Below are 18,921 nucleotides of genomic sequence, written 5' to 3' on the forward strand. Positions count from 1 at the left end.
GTTAGGCAGCGGTAGATAACCAAGATGCGCTCCTGCAGGGAGGTGTGGCCTGCACAAACAGGGATGGAGGAATTGTTGGTGGCTGTCTTCCAGATGATCTCCCACAGAGGTCTGCAGGTCTCAAGCTAGTTCAAGACAGACACAGTTTACTGTGGGGGTTCAAGAGGAGCTCACTGAATTTGGAGGCAGGAAGTGGAGCCATGTGCCTGGGGGCTGGAGCTGAGAATGGGGCCTGCAGGAATGGGGCTGTGCTGCCTGGCTTTCTCTGAGGCTGTATGGGTCCTCCTCCTACATGTGTCCTCCTTGCAGGAGCCCCATAATGACTCCTGGCCCCACTGCCCTCTAGGACCCTCAGGCCAGCTCGGCACACTGGTTTCTCCCATCAGAATTCTCAACCCCTGGGATTTGGCTTGGGAATTGGGCTTGGCTGCCTTTGGTCAGGGGTCCACTCTGGCCCCCAGAGCCACGGTCAGGCAAGGGGGGTTTTCTCCAGGTGTAGGTAGGGCAGGCCTCTGACACATGTCAGTCATCAGGATGGGTGGGCAGATTTGTGATCAGGGAGAAATAAAAATAGGCATTGTTGGCTGGCTTATACCCAAGAAAATAGCAATCACCTTTTTGGCTCTCTTCTGTGCGTCTGAGGTAACTGAACCTTACTGAGCGTTCTGTTCTTTTTTGTTGTTGTTGCTCCTGGTGGAAGGGGAGTAAAGGCGGATCCCTGAGCCCAGGGAGGAGCTTTCTCACCGGGCGCTTACCCTAGAGTAGTCAGACATCTTCCTGCTCACAGCAGGTCCAGAGGACTCATGGAAAAGCAGGAGACGAAACTCTGCCTGGAGACCCAGCTGCCCCTAGCATCATGCCTGGCCCTGATGCTTGAGGGACTTGGGGAAGAAGAGCAAAAGTGTGCTTCTGACACTCACTGAACTTCACTTATTCTCGGTCAGCATAACGAGGGTCTTAGCCTAAGGTCTCTTGATGACACAGGCCCTCCTGCTTCCGAATGGCACAGGCCATCAGCTCCCTCCTTCCAGCTGGACATCTCCTCAGTGCCTGCCACACTGGCTTTGAGTTCCTGCCAAGCACAGCCTGGGAGGGAGCAGCCACCCAGTCTGGGCCCACTATGCCCCCACCCTTGCCCTGATTTCTGTGACCAGAGCATCCATGCCTCACCCTGGTGGTTCCCAGCAAAAGCCAAGCAGATGTCTCACCCTCCCAGGACTCCTAAACACACGTGCTACAGACCCTCATGGTGGCCACATCTCTACCCTGGATGAGAAGGACCGGGGAGTCATGCACCTCTGCGGACCCCTCCCCTCGTAGCTTGCCCCCACCCCCTGCTGTCAGAAGAAAGGCCCAGGGGCAAAGTGCAGGAGCTGGGGCTTCCTGAGGGCCCCTTCCCTCCAGCTCTGGGTGGTCCCAGGCAAAGAGAAATGGGCCTACTCTCATCCATGAGGATGGAAGCAAAGGGTAGGTCAACAGTCAGGACTTGGCAGGTGCCCCTGGAGCCTTGTCCATCTCACTCAGAGGTTACACAACCTGAACTCTCCACACTCACCCACCAGGTGCACACACACACCACACACACACATACACACACAGGGAGACACAAACCAGAGCTGTGAGACAAGAGCCACTCAGATAACAAACACTCAGGTGCATGTGTGTACAGACCATGACAGAGCAGTCATGGGTAGAGGCACAGGCAATGTCACATAGGGACCAGACCTATAGGCACAGTGTCACTTGTACACAGATGCATACACACACAGCCACACCCCCCCAAACAGAATGGACTGTGAGATAGCAGCCAGCACACTACCCACACTCTGTCCTGTAAATAGGGACATGGTTACACTGTCACACAGAAGCACACGCACCCAGACAGTCAGAGCACAGATGAGAACTGTGAGGCCAGAGCAAGCACACACAATCAGTCGTGTAGGTCTGTGAGAGCCACAGTGGCACACAAACACACACAGAGCACAAATATACGAAGACACACAGACTAGACGCGCAACCCAGCAGCCACACACAGAGTCCTCCTGGAAAACCCAGTCATGCACATATTCGCAAGTGCATACACAGAGGCACACTTTAATTTTCTTTTTGAGGAAAATTGGCCCTGAGCTAACATCTGTTGCCAATCTTCCTCTTTTTTCTTTTGCTCCCCAAAGCCCCAGTACATAGTTGTGTATCATAGTTGTAGAGTTGTAGCTCTTCTATATGGGATGCCACCTCAGCATGGCTTGATGAGTGGTGAGTAGGTCTGTGCCCAGGATCCAAACCGGCGAACCCTGGGCTGCCAAAGCAGAACCTGCGAACTTAACTACTGCACCATCGGGCCAGCCCCTCCATTTTCAAACAGACATATAGCCAGACATATATCTACCATCTAGTCAGTTGCTTCTGATTAACATTGGTCCTGCATATAGTAGGAGTATTAATTATCTATTGCTGTGTAACAAATAACTCCAAAGTTAGTGACTTGAAACAATAACAAACAGTTATTATTTCACACAATTTCTGTGAATCAGGAATTTGGGAATGTCCTACGTGGATGGTTCTAGCTTGGGGTCTCAGTCAAGATGTCTGCCAGGGCTACAGTCATCTGAAGGCTTGACTGGGGCTGGAAGACACTTCCAAGATGGCTCACTTATATGGTTGGCAAGTCCATGCAGGCTGTCAGCAGAAGGCCTCAGTTCTTCACTGTGTGGACCTCTCCATAGGTCTGCTTGAGTGTTCTCATGACGTGGCAGCTGGCTTTTCTGAGTGAATAATATAAGAGAGCAATGCAGAGCTGTAATGCCTTTTATGACCTAGCTTCAAAATTCACACAGTGTAGGGGCCAGCCCAGTGGCACAGTGGTTAAGTTCGTGTGCTCTGCTTCTGCAGCCCAGGGTTTGCAGGTTTGGATCCCGGGTGTGGACCTACACACTGCTCATCAAGCCATGCTGTGGTAGCATCCCACATACAAAATAGAGGAGACTGGCACAGATGTCAGCTCAGGGACAATATTCCTCAAGCAAAAAGAAGAAGGTTGGCAACCGATGTTAGCCCAGGGCCAATCTCCCTCACAAAAAAAAAAAAAAGATTCACACAGTGTAATCTCTGCTATATCCTATTGGTTACACAAGTCAGCTCTATTCAGTGTGGGAGGGGACTATACAAGGGCATGAGCACCAGGAAGCAAGAGTCATTGGGGGCTACTTGGAGGTTGACTCCCACAGTCCACCTCCAGCTTCCAATGATTCACATCTCTCCCACATGCAAAATACACTCATCCTTTCCTAAGGCCCTCAAAGTCTCTTGCTATTACAGCATCTGCTCAAACTCCATAATCTTGTCATCTGTGTCAGGTCCAGGTGTGGAAGAGGCTGGGGTGTAGTTTCTTAAGTACATTTCCTTGAAGGCAGTTCCTCTTGCTCTGAAGACATTTGAACTCACAACTGCCCTCCCCCCCACTATACACCCAACATACATGGTGAGACAGGCATAGGATAACTGTCTAGACACTCTTGTTCACAATGGGGGAAGGCACACAGGAATCACTGGTCCTTAGTAATTATGAAATCCAGCAGTGTATAGGTTGGAAATTCTTTGATTAGGCCTCAAAGTCTGGGAATAATTCATCATGGCTTTTGGCTCAGCCCTGTGAGTTATCTTTCCTTTCCCATGAAAAGTTCTTGTGTTTACAACTGCATAGTTTTTGTTTTCTCAGCTTGCTTCACGTTCCATAGAAATCTGATGGTCCAAAGGCCTCTTTTCCTTTTGTACTGTCTCTGTCCCAATACAATTGCCAATACAATTCTCTTAAAAATTCTCTCTGCCAATACAATTCTCTTAAAAAAGTGTGGGTCTCCTGTGACTATTACTGGGGTTCACTTCATTAGACAAAATCCACAGCGACAAATATCTTTGAAATAAGCCCTTCTTTACTTTGGGCTTATGCTGAGCTGTCCAAGGAACAACATACTTAAGCTTCTAGGAAGCTCTTTGGTTTGAATAGCTCTCTGTGGCATCACCCTTAGATCTTTCTGAGATCTTAACAAATAATTTTACAATTTCATCTTTTTAAAAATTTAAAAGCTTTGAGATATAACTTACATACCATACAATTTACCCATTTAAAGTGTACAATTTAGTGGGTTTTAGTATATTCAGAGTTGTGTAACCATCACCACAGGCAATTTTAGAATATTTTCATCACCCCTCAAAAAAACCCCACAACCAGTAGCAGTCACTCTCTATTTTCCCCAGGCCCCCAGCCCTAGGTAACCACTAATCTACTTCCTGTCTCTATAGATTTGTTTACTCTGTATATTTTATATACATGGAATCATACAGTATGTTGTCTTTTGTGACTGGCTTCTTTCACTTAGCATAATGTTATCAAGATCCATCCATGATGTAGCATGTATCAATATTTATTTCTTTTTATCAGTGAATAATATTCCACTGTATGGACATCCCACCTTATATTTACCCATTCATCATTTGATGGACATTTGAGTTGTTTCCACTTTTTGGCTATTATGAATAATACTGCTATGAACATTCATGTACAAGTTTTTGTGTGGACATATGTTTTAATTAATTTATTTTTTTTGTGAGGAAGATCAGCCCTGAGCTAACATCCATGCTAATCCTCCTCTTTTTGCTGAGGAAGACTGGCTCTGAGCTAACATCTATTGCCAATCCTCCTCCTTTTTTTCCCCAAAGCCCCGGTAAATAGTGGTATGTCATAGTTGCACATCCTTCTAGTTGCTGTATGTGGGACGTGGCCTCAGCATGGCCGGAGAAGCTGTGCGTCCGTGCACGCCTGGGATCCGAACCCGGGCCGCCAGTAGCGGAGCATGCACACTTAACCTCTAAGCCACGGGGCCGGCCCAGACATATGTTTTCATTTATCTTGGGTATATTCCTAGGAGTGGAATTGTTGGGTCATATGGTAACTCTATTTTTAACCTTTTGAGGAACTGCCAGACTGTTCTCCAAAGCAGCTGCACCATTTTACATTCCCACCAGCAGTGTATGAGAGTTCCAATTTTTCCACTTCCTTCATAACATTTGCTATTATCTCTCTCTCTTATTATAGCCATTCTAGGGGGTGTGACGTGGTATCTCATTGTGTTTTTTGTACATTTCCCTGATGGCTAATGATCTTGAGCATCTTTTCATGAAACTTCATCTTTTTGCCATGTTTTCTTAACTGTGATCTAGATTTAATCTTTGCCTGTAGACCATTTTTTAATTTCAGCATTATTTGCCATCTGGAGAGGCTGGGAATTTTCAAAATCAGCAATTCATGGCTCCTTTTTGTTTAATAGTGGATTTCTTTCCTCTCCTATTTTACTATAAGCAGTAAGAAACCAGGAAGCACCTTCAACACTCTGGCTGGAAATCTCCTCAGCTAGATCACCCAGTTCATTAGGTACATTTTCTGCTTTCCATGTTATTGCAGGTGACAGTGTTGCTAAACTTACTGCCACTGTAATAAGGATTTACTTCTCTCCAATTTCCAAAAACATTTTCCTCCTTTTCCTTCAAGCTCTCATCCAAAGCCTCCTCAAAGACCATCAGACTTCTTCTAATAGATCCTTCAAAGGCATTTATGCTTTCATTACCACTCTTCTCAAAGTCCTTCTGGCTTCTGCTCTTTGCTGGTTCCCAAGCTTCTCCCACATTTCAGTTTTTGTTTTCACAGCATCCTATTACAAATACTGGAATTAGTTAGCTGCATTAATTATATATACTACTTTTATCTGTATTTGTTATCTTTTCCTGTACAACAGGTTACTCTTAAATCAGTGACTTAAAACAACAATAAATTTTTATTATTGTACACCACGTCTAGCTGTCCTGGGTTGTTCTGGCTCAAGGTCTCTCATAAGGTTGCAAGATGTCACCAAGGGCTGGAGGATGCACTTCCAAGATCAATCCCTCTTGTGGGTGGCAAATTGGTGCAGGCTGGAGGCAGGAGGCCTTGGTTTCTTTCCACATAGACCTCTCCACAGATTGCTCAAGTGTCATTAGGATGTGGTGTTGGCTGCCCCAGAGTGAGTGATCCAAGAGAGCAAGGCTGAAGCTGCAATCGATGTATTTTATGACCTAGCTCTATGATTCACACACCAGCATTTCCACAATGTTCCTTTTCATTACACAAGTCAGCCTTATTCAGTGTGGGAGGCACTACAGAAGGGTGTGAACACTAGGCGATAAGATTTATAGGGGACAAACTGGAGGCCGGCTGGGTAAGCTTGTGGCCAAAGCTGAGTCTGGGGTCCAAGTCAGGGAGGGTGGCAGTGTTAGAGCCTGTCAACTATGTCAAGGCGGGGCCACCACCCATAACCTCCTTCCGCAGCTCCTGAGGGTGGACCCGGGTCAGGGGCCCCCGGTCTGAGAGCAGGGCTGGGGTTCTACCTCCTCCTCCCAGGTGCCTCGTTCCAGAAAGGGCAGCAAGGGCAGGGCCCCTGGGAAACCCCTTGAAGGCTTGCCCACCACCTCTACTGTTCTTAGGCCGAGGTCCCTGAGTCATTCCTGCAAAGACGGATGTGAGCTGGAGCCTACTCCACTTCCCCTGGAGACGTGAACGAACTGACAGGACAGTTCCACGTTCCTGGGCACCGTCCTCCCGATACCCCCGCAATGAGACACACATGCAGCGCCCCAGCACCCCGCCATGGGCGCACACACACACACACACAACACACACTTACACTTCTAGATGTTTCCTCAACAAACAGCGGGGACTGGGCCGACCGCGGCCACAGCGCAAGGTTGCTGGCCCCGGACCCACACTTCCCAGAACACTGTGCTACACGCTCCTCCGGGTCGGGTCGTGGCCGGGGCCCCACACGCCCTCTGGGAAATGGAGTCCGCCACCAGTGCGGCGCAAAGGCTCCCGGGAGTTATAGTTGGCGTTCGGTCCGCGCAGGCGCACTTTCCCGCGGCTGCCGCCGAGCTGCTCGTTTGTGGTGGTCGCTGTGTTTTTGTGAGAGGCTCGTCAGCTGGCTCGGTTGTTCTGTCGGTCCGCCCCGGGGCCTGTCTGCCGGCCACGCTCCGCGCCCGCCTGCTCCGGGCGGCTAAGCCCGAGGCCTGCCCTGGCCCCGCGCGCGGTGCCCCGGGCGGAGTGTGGGACGGCTGCGCGGGACGCGGGTGATGGGGCGTGAGCGCAGCCTGGGGCGCGGGGCGCTGGCCGAGCTGGCCTGACCCCAACCGTAGGGGGCTCCGCGAGTGTGACCCCACGGGGGTCCCCTGCAGGCCGCTGTCCCCTGAGCCCCAGGGGCAGGACCCGCTCCTCTGGGCCTGGCCTGGGGCCCGGGAGTCTGCAGAGCTGCCCACGCCTCGGGGGGACGCTGCCGAGGGGCGCCATGGAGACCCCTGCCCCGAAGCCCCGGGAGACAGGTACAGCGTCGCTCTGTGTCTGTGGATTTGTATTTCAAGAGGCTGAGGGTGAATTTTCCTGCTGTGAAATTCTATACAGAAAACCCAGAAATGAGAGCTGCACGAACAGTTTTGATGAATTTTACCTACACAGTGTTAAACAGAAGAGTAACACACACGAATACATGCAGAATTATTTTGTTAATAAAGAGTTCAAAAACTGGCAAAATAAAATAAGCTCTGTTGTTTAGGGGTGCAAAGATGTGATAGAACTGTAAAGGTAAGCAAGGAAATTATTACTGTAAAAGCCAGAAGAGTCATTAGCTGGGGAGTGTGGCGAGGTGAAGGAGAGAGATTGTAAGAGAAAAGGTTTACCAGGACAGGGCAGGGGGTGCTTCTGGGACACCAGTAATGTTTATTTCTTGACCTGTATCAAGAATTCCATGAATGTTCTATTTCCAATTCTCTGTTCCTTGTAAGGTTCTTGGACTGTCCTGTATGTATATTTCACAATCAAAATCATTTAAAGGTCACCTCACACCCATTAGTATGGCTACTCTCAAAAAACAGAATATAACAGATGTTGGCGAGGATGCAGAGAAATAGAACCTTTGTGCACTATTCGCGGGATTGTAAAATGGTGCAGTCATCACAGAAAACAGTATGGACTGTTTAATTTTCTCAAAAAATTAGAAATAGAGTTACCACATGATCTCTAGGTGTATATCCAAAAGAATTGAAAGCAGAGTCCCAAGAGATATTTGCACACCCATGTTTATAGCAGCACTATTCACAATAGCCAAGAGGTGGAAGTGTCCATCGATAAATGAATGGATTAATAAAATATGGTATATTCATACAATGGAATGTTGTATTCCACCTTAAAAAGGAAGGAAATTCTGACACAAGCTACAACATGGATGAACCTTGAGGACATTATGCTCAGTGAAATAAGGCAGTCTCAAAATGACAAATACCATATGATTCCACTTATATGTGGGCTCTAGAGTCAAATTCATAGAAACAGAAAGTAGAATGGTCGTTGCCAGGGGCTGGGAGGAGGAGGGACTGGGCAGTTGTTATGTAATGGGGACAGAGTTTCAGTTTTGCAAGGTGAAAAAGTTCTGGTGCAACAATGTCAATATGCTTAACACTACTAAACTGTACACTTAGAAATGGTTAAGAAGGCAAATTTTGTTATCAATTTTTACCGCAATTTAAAAAACTATTTAAAGAACATCAGTAAAATAATAATTAAGGTGTTAACGAGAACATAAGTTGAAGCTCCGGTGGCCTAGTGGTTAAGTTCGGTGTGCTCTGCTTCAGCGGCCCAGGTTTGGTTCCTGGGCGTAGACGTACGCCACTTGTCTGTCAATGACCATGCTGTGTCAGCGGCTCACATAGAAAATAGAGGAAAATTGGTAACAGATGTTAGCTCAGGGCAACTCTTCATAAGCAAAAAAAAAAAAAAAAGGTTGCAAAGACCGTGGGAGCCCACAGAACAGTGAGTCACAGGGCCCCTTTCATGCCCTGATGGGTCTCCTTTCCTGAGCTGAGGTGCTGGGGTTTTGACAGGCTTCCCTGGTCACTGTGTCAGTCTCCATCACTGGTCCATCATCTCCTAAGATGAAGAACCTCTCCCCCTCTTCTCAAGACTGGAGGGCCCTAGGGCTTGTTCTTCAGACACCTCCCCCCACCTTCTCTAGCTGCACTCACTCTTGGGAAATGTCATCCGGTCTTGTGGCGTTAACTGCCATCCATGAGCTGATGACTCCTAAATTTTTATCTCCTGCCCAGATCTCTGCTCTGAACTTCAGATTCACATACCCAGCTGCACACCTGGCATTTCCACTTGGATATCTAAGACTCTTTGAACTTAAATGTCTAAAGTGACTTCTGCTCTCTCTGCAGACCTCCTTCCTCTGCACTCTTTCCCATCTCAGCAAATGATAATTCCTTTGTTCCAGCTGCTCAGTCCAAAAATCTGGGAGTACTTCTTGGCTCTGCTTTTTTCTCACATCCCACGTTTGATTCTCTCAAACCCTACTAGCTCTCCCTTTGCAGTATATCCAGATTCTGACTCTTCTCAGGTTCTCCAGTGCTCAACATTATCCCTCCCTGGATTGTTGGAATAACCCCTACCTGGTCTCCCTGCTTCTACTTGTGCCACCTCCAACCTGTTCTCCACACAGCACCTGGATGATCCTGGTACAGAGTGGGCCAGACCATGTCCCCTGCCTGCTGTTAATCCTCCACGGACTCCCATTCCCAGAGTGGAAGCCAAGGTCTCACCATGCATGGCCTATGAGGTCCAGTGTCATTTAGTCCCCGATTGTGAGTTCCAACTTCGTCTCCTCTCCCTCCCTCACTCTGCACTGGCTTCACTGGCCCCTGCTGTATCTGGAACTAGGCATGTTCCAGGTGCTAGTCCCTCTGCTGGGAATGCGTTTCTCCCAGATATCCATGCGGCTGGCTTCCTCGCTCTTTTCCTCGTAAGGAAGCTTTTTCTGGACATCGTCTCTCAAATTGTAGCCCCTGCCCCGTACTCCTTATCTCCCCTCCCTGCTTTATTTTTCTCCTTGTCTCTTCACCATCTGTATTAATTATCTATTCCTGCATAATAAATTACCCCAAAGCTTAGGGACTTAAAGCAACAACAGGCATGTATTCTCTCACACTGCTTTTGTGGGTCAGGGATTCATGAGCAGCTTGGTTGTGTGCTTCTAGCTTGAGTCTCTCGTGAGGGTGCAGTCAGACTGTGGGCCAGGGCTGCAGACGTCCAAAGACTTGACTGGGGCTGTGGAATCTGCTTCCAAGATGAAGCCGTCCTGTGGGTGTCGAGTCAGGGCTGGCTGTTGGCAGGAGGCCTCAGTTGCTCACTCATGGACTCTCCACAGGACTTCTTGAGCACCCTCACAGCGTGGTGGCTGGCTTCCCCCAGAGTGAGTGAGCTGAGAGAAAGCAGGGCAAATGCCACAATGTCTTTCGTGATGTAGCCCCAGAAGCACGCCATTATTTCTGCAGCTGGTTACACAGGTCAGCCTTTTCCCTGTGGGAAGGGGCAACACAAGGGCACATACCACAGAAGGCCCAGAGCCTTGGGATTGGCTCCCACACCGTCTAACCTGTGCTTTTACTTGTTTGTCTTGTGTGTTGCCGCCTCCCTGACTAGAATGTAAGCCCCACGAGGGCAGAGATTGTTGTTGGCTTATTCACTGCTGTATTCCCAGTGCCTAAAACAGTGGCTGGCGCAGAGTAGGTTCTCCATTTACATTTGTTGAATGAAACAAATGAATGAGTCTCAGAAAGATCAGTCTGGCATCATTGTAGAAATAGGTTGGTTACAGGAGGTCTGGGTTAGTGGCAGGAGAGCCAGGAAGGAGGTCACTGTGGTAGTTCGGGCAAAGGGATACTCAGACTTGAACTCGGGCAGTGGGGCAGGAGATGAGTAAGAGGGATTTGGAGTGATGAGTCTGTAGGATTTGGTATCAGAGTGTGGAGGTGAGGCTGAAAGCCCGACCTTGGGACCTCCCATTTCTGGCCTGAGCAGCTTGACAGATAGAGGTACTGTGTCCCAAGATGGGACAAGTGGATGATATGGGTGAAGTGTAATGAATCAGACGTTGGCCTGGGTGACATCCAGAGGGAGAAGACCAGGGCAGTTGAGGGTCAGAGCACCAGGGCGGGGTGGAGGATGGAGGAAGGATTTGGGAGTTACCAGCGTCTCAGGGAGTGGTAAGGCTGCAGGCTCTGGTGAGGTTCTTTTAGGGCAAAGTGTGAGGGCGGCGGTGGGGCAGGGCAAGAGGAGGAGGCACAGGGGACAGAGGCAGTGAGGCCTGGAGACTGGAGGAGAACCAAAGACACTGGGTCATGGGAGACAGGGAGGACCTAGTTTCTTTTTAATCAGCTTTATTGATGTGTAATTTAGAGACAATAAAGTTCTAATTTGGAGTGTACAGTTTGGTGGGTTTTGACAGATGTATAAATCTGTGTAACTACCACCCCAATCAAGACAGAGAACATTTTTTTTATTGATGTTTTAATAGTTTATAACATTGTGAAATTTTTGGTTGTATATTTTTGTTTGTCCATCACCATATACGTGTCTCCCTTCACCCCTTGTGCCCACCCCCACCCCCATTGTCCCTGGTAACCACAATACAGTTTTCTCTGTCCATGTGTTGGTTTATATTCCACATATGAGTGAAATCATGCCCTGTTTGTCTTTCTCTTTCTGGCATATCTCACGTAACATAATACCCTCCAGGTCCATCCATATTGTTGCAGATGGGACAATTTTGTCTTTTTTTATGGCTGAGTAGTATTCCATTGTATATATATACCACATCTTCTTGATCCAGTCATGGAGTTGAGGGACACTTGGGTTGCTTCCACTTCTTGGCTATAGTGAATAATGCTGCGATGAACATAGGGGTGCATAAGCCTCTTTGGATTGTTGATTTCAGGTTCGTTGGGTAGATACCCAGTAGTGGGATAGCTGGATCATAAGGTATTTCTATTTTTAATTTTTTGAGGAATCTCCATACCATTTTCCATAGAGGCTGCACCAGTTTGCATTCCCACCAGCTGTGTATGAGGGTTCCTGTTTCTCCACAGCCTCTCCAACATTTGTTGTTTTTTGTCTTGGTGATTATAGCCATTCTAATGGGTGTGAGGTGATATCTTAGTGTTGTTTTGATTTGCATTTCCCTGATGATTAGTGATGTTGAATACCTTTTCATATGCTTATTGGCCATCTGTATATCTTCTTTGGAGAAGTGTCTGTTCATTTCCTCTGCTCATTTTTTGATGTTTGTTTTTTTGTCGTTCAGTTGTGTGAGTTCTTTATATATTATGGAGATTAACCCCTTGTCAGATATACGTTTTGCAAATATTTTCTTCCAGCTGGTGGGTTGTCTGTTCATTTTGATTCTGGTTTCATTTGTCTTGTAGAAACTCTTTAGTCTGATAAAGTCCCACTTGCTTATTTTTTCTTTAGTTTCCCTAGTCTGAGTAGGCATGACATCCGAAAAGATTCCTTTATGACCAATGTTGTACAGTGTGTTGCCTATATTTTCTTCTATGAGTTTTATAGTTTCAGGTCTCACCTTCAGGTCTTTGATCCATTTTGAGTTAATTTTTATGAATGGTGATAGCAGGTGGTACACTTTCATTCTTTTGTGTGTGGCTGTCCAGTTTTCCCAACTCCATTTATTGAAGAGAATTTCCTTTCTCCATGGTATGTTCTTATCTTCTTTGTCGAAAATTAGCTGTCCGTATATGTGTCGTTTTATTTCTGGGCTTTCAGTTCTGTTCCATTGATCTGTGTGTCTGTTTTTGTACCAGTACCATGCTGTTTTGATTACTGTTGCTTTGTAGTATGTTTTGAAGTCAGGGATTGTGATGCCTCCAGCTTTGTTCTTTTTTCTTAGGGTTGCTTTAGTTATTTGGGGTCTTTTGTTGCCCTATATGAGTTTTAGTATTCTTTTTTCTATTTCCGTGAAGAATGTCATTGAGATTCTGATTGGGATTGCATTGAATCTGTAGATTGCTTTAGGTAATGTAGACATTTTAACTATGTTTATTCTTCCAATCCATCCAAGGCATGAGATGTCTTTCCTTTTCTTTATGTCATCATCAATTTCTTTCAATAATGTCTTGTAGTTTTCATTGTATAGATCTTTCACGTCCTTGCTAAGATTTATTCCTAGATATTTTATTCTTTTTGATGCAATTGTGAATGGTATTATCTTTTTGAGCTCTTTATGTTAGTTCATTATTAGCATACAGAAATGCAACTGATTTTTGTAGATTGATTTTTTTTTTTTAAGATTTTATTTATTTATTTTCCCCCCAAAGCCCCAGTAGATGGTTGTATGTCGTAGTTGCACATCCTTCCAGCTGCTGTATGTGGGACGCGGCCTCAGCATGGCCGGAGAAGCGGTGCGTCGGTGCGCACCCGGGATCCAAACCCGGGCCGCCAACAGCGGAGCACGCGCACTTAACCACTAAGCCATGGGGCCGGCCCCTGTAGATTGATTTTGTACCCTGTGACTTTGCTGTAGTTGTTGATTATTTCTAATAGTTTTCCAATGGATTCTTTAGGGTTTTCTATATATAAAGTCATGTCATCTGCAAATAATGAGAGTTTCACTTCTTCGTTGCCTATTTGGATTCCTTTTATTCCTTTTTCTTGCCTAATTGCTCTGGCCAAAACCTCCAGTACTAAGTTGAATAAGAGCGGTGAGAGTGGGCAGCCTTGTCTCATTCCTGTTCTCAGAGGAATGGCTTTCAGCCTTTCCCTGTTGAGTACAATGTTGGCTGTGGGTTTGTCATAGATAGCCTTTATTATGTTGAGGTACTTTCCTTCTATACCCATTTTGTTAAGAGTTTTTGTCATAAATGGATGTTGTATCTTGAAGACAGAGAACATTTTTAACGCTCCAGAAAGTTCCTCATGTCTCCCAATAGCCAATTCCTAGTGTTCCTCACACCAAGCAATATGATTCTGATCTTATTTCTTTCATCATAGAACTTGCTTTAGAACTTCGTGAAAATTGAACCATAATATATGTACTCTTTTGTGTCTGGCTTTTTTTTTTTTGATTCAACTTAATTATCTCTGAGATTCATCCATATTGTGTGTATGAGCAGCTCATTCATTTTGTTTGCTGTGTGGTATTCCTTGTATAAACACATCACAATTTGTTTATTCATTCACCTGTTGATTGGCATTTGAGTTGCTTCTGGTTTTTAGCTTTTATGAGTACAGCTGCTATAGTCATTTATGTACAAGCCTTTCTGTGGACGTATATTTTCACTTCTCTTGGATAAACACCTAGTAATGGAATAGCTGCTGGGTGGTAGAGTAGGCGTATGTTTAACTTGATAAGAAGCTCTGAAACTTCCAAAGTGGCTGATGCATTTTACTTTCCTACCAACAATGTGCAAGAGTTACATTTGCTCCAGATCTTTGCCAGCACTTGTCGGTATCTCCTTGTGTTTTTCATTTGGATTTTTCTGATGACTAATGATGGTGAACATCTTTTCATATGCTTATTGTCATTTTTATAGCTCCTTTTATGAAGGTTTATTTAACTCTCTTGCCCATTTGTTATTGGGTTGTTTGTTTTCTTATTTTCGAGCTTTGAGAATTCTTTCTATATTCTGGATACAAGACCTTTATCACATATCTGTTCTATGTGTGTTATATTCGTATGTCTACATGTATTATGTCTGCATTATCACGTATATAGAGTGACTGTTTCCTTGCAGTCTGTGGCATGCTGTCCCAGGCTCAGTGTTTCACTGGAAGGATCTCACAGGACTCAGAAGTTGTTATACTCATGGTTAGTGCTTCTTACACCAAAGGGACTCAGAGTAAAATCAGCACAGGGAAGGTGCGTGGGACAAAGTCTGGAGGACACCAGGCATAAGCTCCCACGTGGCCCCTCAGGGGATTGCAAAGGATGTACCTAATTCCCCCAATGATTTATGACAACATGTGTGGAGTGTTGCCAACCAGGGAAACCTGCCCGCGCTTCGGCATCCCACGTTTTCATTGGCGGTCAGTCGGTGCCGCGTGCCTGACCCCCAGGTGGGAAGCAGGTGTTCACTATGAGTCACATTGTCAGTGCAAACTATCCGGACAGTCTGGCACAGCATGGCTCAAGGCCTCAGGCTTGCAAAAACGCTCTTATCCGACAGAACATTCTAGAAGTTCAGTTCCCAGAAGCTATTCAAGGCCCAGTCCTGAAAAAAGGCCTGTCTTGGGAATGTGCAGCGTGTGTGGGCCCAGGCCTGCAGAACCCCCTTTCCTACACGCTTGCCTTTTCCTCTTCTTGATATCTTTTATAGAGCAGAAATTTTAAATTTTGGTAAAGTCCAACTTGTCAACTTTTTTATAGTTAGTGATTTTTGTGTCCTACTTAAGAAATCTTTTGGGGCTGGCCCTGTGGCTTAGCAGTTAAGCGCGCGCGCTCCCCTACTGGCAGCCCGGGTTCAGATCCCGGGCGCGCACAGACGCACCGGTTCTCCGGCCATGCTGAGTCCAAGTCCCACATACAGCAACTAGAGGGATGTGCAGCTATGACATACAACTATCTACTGGGGCTTTGGGGGGGAAAAAAAAAGAAATCTTTCCCTACCACAAGGTCACAATGATTTCCTCCTATATCTTCTTCTAGAAATTTTGTAGTTTTAGTTCTTCTGTTTAGGTCTACAATATAATCCAAGTCAGTTTTTTGTTATGTAGTGAAGTAGAGATCTAGAGTAATTTTTTTCTCTGAGCTGTATCAGTAAGGATCCAACCCGGAGACAGAAACTGCACAGTAATATGAACAGAGAAAGTGTAGTATGAAGAATTGCTAACTGTGGCATGGAGTTGGAGTATTAAGGTTAGTAGGAAATAAGGAGACTCTCACATCCTATGACTTTGCTTAATTCACTTCTTCACTTTCATCTATTAAGATATTATAACTTTTCTCCTTTATTCTATTAATATGATTATAATGTAATTAATTACATAAATCTTCTAATGTTGACACAACATTTTATTTCTGGGAGATATAAATACACACACACGTACATATTTACAAACATACGTTTGGTTTGCTAATGTGTGATGAGGATTTTTGTGTCTATGTTCATGATATTGGTCTTTAATTATCTTTTCTTGTAACGATTTGTCAAGTTTTGGTAGCAAGGTTATGTTGACCTCATAAAATGAATTAGGGAGCATTCACTTCTTTTTGACTTTCTGATACAGTTTGTGTAAGTATTTTGCCTTTAAATGTTTGATAGCATTCATTTATCATTGAAACCATCTGGGCCTGGAATTTTCTTTGTTGGGGGAGTAGGTTCTAAGAGAGAAGTGGTCTACACTGTAAATGCCTCACAGAGATCAGAAAAGACAAGAAACCCAAGGAAAAAGCGCCTTTCTTCCTTCACAGTACACAGCCCCGGGTGCGCAAGTGGCCATGTCCTGGGGGCCCCTGTTGGGGTGCTGTGGGAGGGGTGGGTGGTCCTCTCTGGACAGTTCTGAGCCCCACAGAGCAGGTGCTCATGTGCCCTCTCTCTTCCTGCAGCTCTTCCTGGAGAAGAGGACATGGCTGAGGACAGGTGACGCCGAGAATCGTGCTTTCTGTACAGGTGTGAGTTGGGTAGGGCATTTGTGGTGTCTCATGAATTGACTGCTCACATTTACTTATTGGGCTCGTAATGTTTATTTAAAACGTACTTCTGTGAATTCTTTTTTTAAGTAATTAAATTTGTGACTAAGTAACACATGTACAAAATTCAGAATTCAGATATACAAAATAGTCAACAGCAAGTTCTGCCCTGGTCACCCAGTTTTCCCCTCCACCTCATCTCTGGCGCATCCTTTGGAGACAATCTGTACATAGACAACCACTGAATTATAGCCTTTGTTCCCTTCTTTTGCACCCAAGTGACAGAATGCTATGTACACAGGGTATCACTTTGCTTTTTTTTATTGTGGTAAAATATGCGTAACATAAAATTTGCCATTTTAACCATTTTTTAGTATACAATCCAGTGACATTAATTGTATTCACAATATTACACAACCATTACCACTAACTATACCCAGTTATCACCCCAAACATAAACTCTGTACCAATTAAAAAAATAACTCCCTGTTATTAACATATGGTATATGTTGTAGTATATATCAGAACTAAATTCTTTGTTAATGCTGAATAATATTCCATTATATGCATATATCACATTTTCTTTATCCATTCATCTATTAATGGACACTTGGGTTGTTTCTACTTTTTAGCTAATGTGAACAATGCTGTTATGAACATTGGTGTACAAGTGTCTGTCTGAGTCCCTGTTTTCCATTCTTTCAGGTATATATCTAGGAGTGGCAGTGCTGGGTTGTGTGATAATTCTATGTTTAACTTTTTGAGGAACTGCCAGCTGTTTTCTACAGCGACTGTACTGTTTTACCTTCCCACCAGCAATGCACAAGTGTTCTGATTTTTCCACATCCTTGTCAACACTTGTTATTTTCCATTACTTTTATTATAACCATCTTGGTAGGGGTGAAGTGATACCTCGTTATGCTTTTGATTTGCATTTCCCTAATAACAAATCATGTTGACCATCTTTTCATGTTTTGTTGGACGTTTCTATATATTCATTGGAGAAGTGTGTATGCAAGTCCATTGCTCGTTTTTAAACTTTTTTTTTGGTGGTTGTTGAGTTCTAGGAGTTCTTTATATATTCTGGATATTAAACACTTATTATATATGATTTTCAAATATTCTCTCCCATTCTATGGATTTTCTTTTCACTCTACTGATAGTGTCCTTTGATGCACAAAACTTTAAAATTTTGATGAAGTAGAATTTATTTATTTTTTAATTTTGTTGCCTGTGCTTCTGGTCTTATGTTTAAGAAACCATTGCCAAATCCAAAGTCGTGAATATTTGCCCTTATGTTTTCTTCTGAGTTTTATCATTTTAGCTCTTAAATTTATGTCTTTCACCCATTTTGTGTTCATTTTTGTATGTGATATAAGGTAAGGGTCCAACTTCATTCTTTTGCATGTAGATATCCAGTTTTTCCTGCTATCTATTGAGACTGTTCTTTCCCCATTGAACAGTCTTGACACCCTTTTCAAAAATCAATTGGCCAGAGGGGAGGGCTTATTTCTGGGCTCTCAATTCTATTTCATTGGTCATCATGTCTATCCCTATGCCTGTATCACACTGTTTTCATTGCCGTAACTCTGCAGTAAGTTTTGAAATCAGGAAGTGAGTCCTCCAACTTGGTTCTTCTTTTTCAAGATTGTTTTAGCTGTTCTGGTTCCCTTGAAATTCCATATGAATTTTAGGATAGGTTTTTCCATTTTTGCAAAACACATCATTGGGATTTTGATAGGGATTGCATTCAATCTGTGTATCGCTTTTGGTAGTATTGACATCTTAACAATGTTAATAAGTCTTCCAATCCATGAACACTGAATGTTTTTCCATTTTTTTGGCCGCCTTTAATTTCTTTCGGCAATGTTTTGTAGTTTTCAGCAAACTTCTTGCATCTCTTTGGTTAAATTTATTCATAAGTATTTTATTCTTTTCGATGCAATTGTAAATGGAATTGTTTTCTCAATTTCTTTTTCTTATTGTTCATTGGTACGAGCATTGAATATGATGTTAGCTGTGGGTTTTTCATATATGGCCTTTATCATGTTGAGGAAGTTTCCTTCTATTCCTAGTTTATTGAATGTTTATATCATGAAAAGGTATTAGATTTTGTCAAATCCTTTTTCTGCATCAGTTGAAATAGTCATGTAGTTTTCTTCCTTCGTTCCATTAATATGGTATATTACATTGAATGATTTTTGTATGTTGAGCCACCCTTGTATTCCTGGGATGAATCTCACTTGGTCATGGTGTATAATCCTTGTAATATTCTGCTGAATTCAATTTGCTAGTATTTTCTTGAAGGTTTTTGCATTTTTATTCGTAAGAGATCTTGGTCTGTACTTTTCTTGTAGTTTCTTTGTCT

The 18,921-nt window shown here is 44.4% G+C and overlaps 1 protein-coding gene across 1 annotated transcript in view; it reads left to right on the forward strand.

Moving 5' to 3' along the window:
• The first annotated feature begins 6,970 nt into the window (after positions 1-6,970).
• The window catches only part of LOC101407923 (zinc finger protein 69 homolog), a 40,563-nt gene continuing 28,612 nt past the window's right edge, over positions 6,971-18,921 (forward strand). Inside the window, exon 1 of the mRNA XM_087423754.1 lies at positions 6,971-7,404. Coding sequence (XP_087279880.1) covers positions 7,371-7,404 — 34 coding nt within the window. The 5' untranslated portion in view covers positions 6,971-7,370. The remainder of the gene's footprint in view (positions 7,405-18,921) is intronic.

This window comes from Ceratotherium simum, chromosome 35, assembly GCF_057802395.1.
Source record: "Ceratotherium simum simum isolate JZ-2026a chromosome 35, ASM5780239v1, whole genome shotgun sequence".
Taxonomy (NCBI): domain Eukaryota; kingdom Metazoa; phylum Chordata; class Mammalia; order Perissodactyla; family Rhinocerotidae; genus Ceratotherium; species Ceratotherium simum.